Source organism: Thermothelomyces heterothallicus, assembly GCF_042370625.1.
Source record: "Thermothelomyces heterothallicus CBS 202.75 unplaced genomic scaffold P884_scaffold_82, whole genome shotgun sequence".
NCBI lineage: Eukaryota > Fungi > Ascomycota > Sordariomycetes > Sordariales > Chaetomiaceae > Thermothelomyces > Thermothelomyces heterothallicus.
The window spans coordinates 1-1,202 of record NW_027192642.1 but is presented as its reverse complement, the minus strand read 5'-3'; the positions used below and the strand labels follow the sequence as shown (position 1 = coordinate 1,202).

Below are 1,202 nucleotides of genomic sequence, written 5' to 3'. Positions count from 1 at the left end.
ATGAATGCGATAGCCTCGGGAATTGCTGAAGTAGGGACCTATAGATAAATATTAATATATAAACCTGTTAATATATTAGCATAGGTAGTTATCTTACGGGGTGGCAGGTATGGCGCTGGCACGCGAGACAGCCTGCCTTGCTACCATCGTTCATACAGGGCCGCGCATTGTAGTCGAGCGCTAACCGCTTGATACACTTGAGGCACCTAAAGTTAGTTAGTAATGACCCTAACCCTAGAGTAGTTATTACTATAACCTACGGGAAAGGCCGCTGTAGACCTGTACGGGGAGGTTCGGGGCTTCCTTTGGGGCTGCCCTGTATGCTAACCTCCTTAGGCTCTTCGCGCCGGTTTGAACCGTTATGGCCCTAACGTTTTATAATTAGTATAGTAATATTATAGGTAGTATAGGATAGTAACGTATTGGCTCCTCCTCTACCTCGACCTCCGGTTGCTGCTGACCCTATATAGAGTTTAGCTTCGTTATATTTATAGTATTATACTAACGTACCTCCTGGGTCTCGCCCTCTATATCAGTAGGTCGGGCTGTCTCGGGCTCTGCTTGCTGCTGACCCTATATAGAGTTTAGCTTCGTTATCTTTATAATAGTAATGACCCTACCTTCTTTGCTCGCCGCTGGGCCTACTTTGGGTTAGCTATAAGACTAATAGTATAATATTAATGGCCCTACCTTCTCCTCCTCGGTACGCTGCCGCTTGGGGGGCTTAGCCATTGGTAGGTCCGACATTATAGGCTCCTGGGCCTATAATTATATTATAGTTAGTATAAAACTTAACTATAGGATACAAACCCTACATTATCTGCCTGTGAGTGCTTGCGCTTAGCGTGCCTCTTCTTGGTTTTGTCGGCCATGGTTTTAGTCTTTAGCCTATTAATAAGCCTACGTTAGCATAAGATCTATTAAATAGTGGATATTAACGCCTATGTGTTAGTAGCCCCCTTGGTATAAACCATCTTCACTTGAAGTACTACTCCACTTGGAGCCCCCGTGGTGTGTTAGCAATCCCATAGGATTAGATATCCATCTTCACTTGAAGTACTACTCCACTTGAAGCAGTAGATACCTATTATAACACTGCCACAGGGAGGTGCCGAGCAAGAACCCGACAGCCCCCCCGTAATAGATATATAATGGGTAGCTACTAAATTCGTATACGTCTCGCTAAAAATAGGCTTATAAGC

At 44.6% G+C, this 1,202-nt stretch overlaps 1 protein-coding gene across 1 annotated transcript; it reads right to left on the bottom strand.

The window, feature by feature from the left end:
• P884DRAFT_127609 (uncharacterized protein) lies at positions 1–1,106 on the bottom strand. Its single transcript, XM_069437189.1, has 7 exons — positions 816–1,106; positions 691–762; positions 621–641; positions 511–573; positions 261–367; positions 157–206; positions 1–64 (listed from the first exon to the last, which is right to left on the bottom strand). Exons 1-7 carry the CDS (start codon positions 870–872, stop codon positions 39–41), a joined length of 396 nt encoding a protein of 131 aa, XP_069293119.1. The 5' UTR covers positions 873–1,106; the 3' UTR covers positions 1–38.
• Positions 1,107–1,202: the final 96 nt, after the last annotated feature.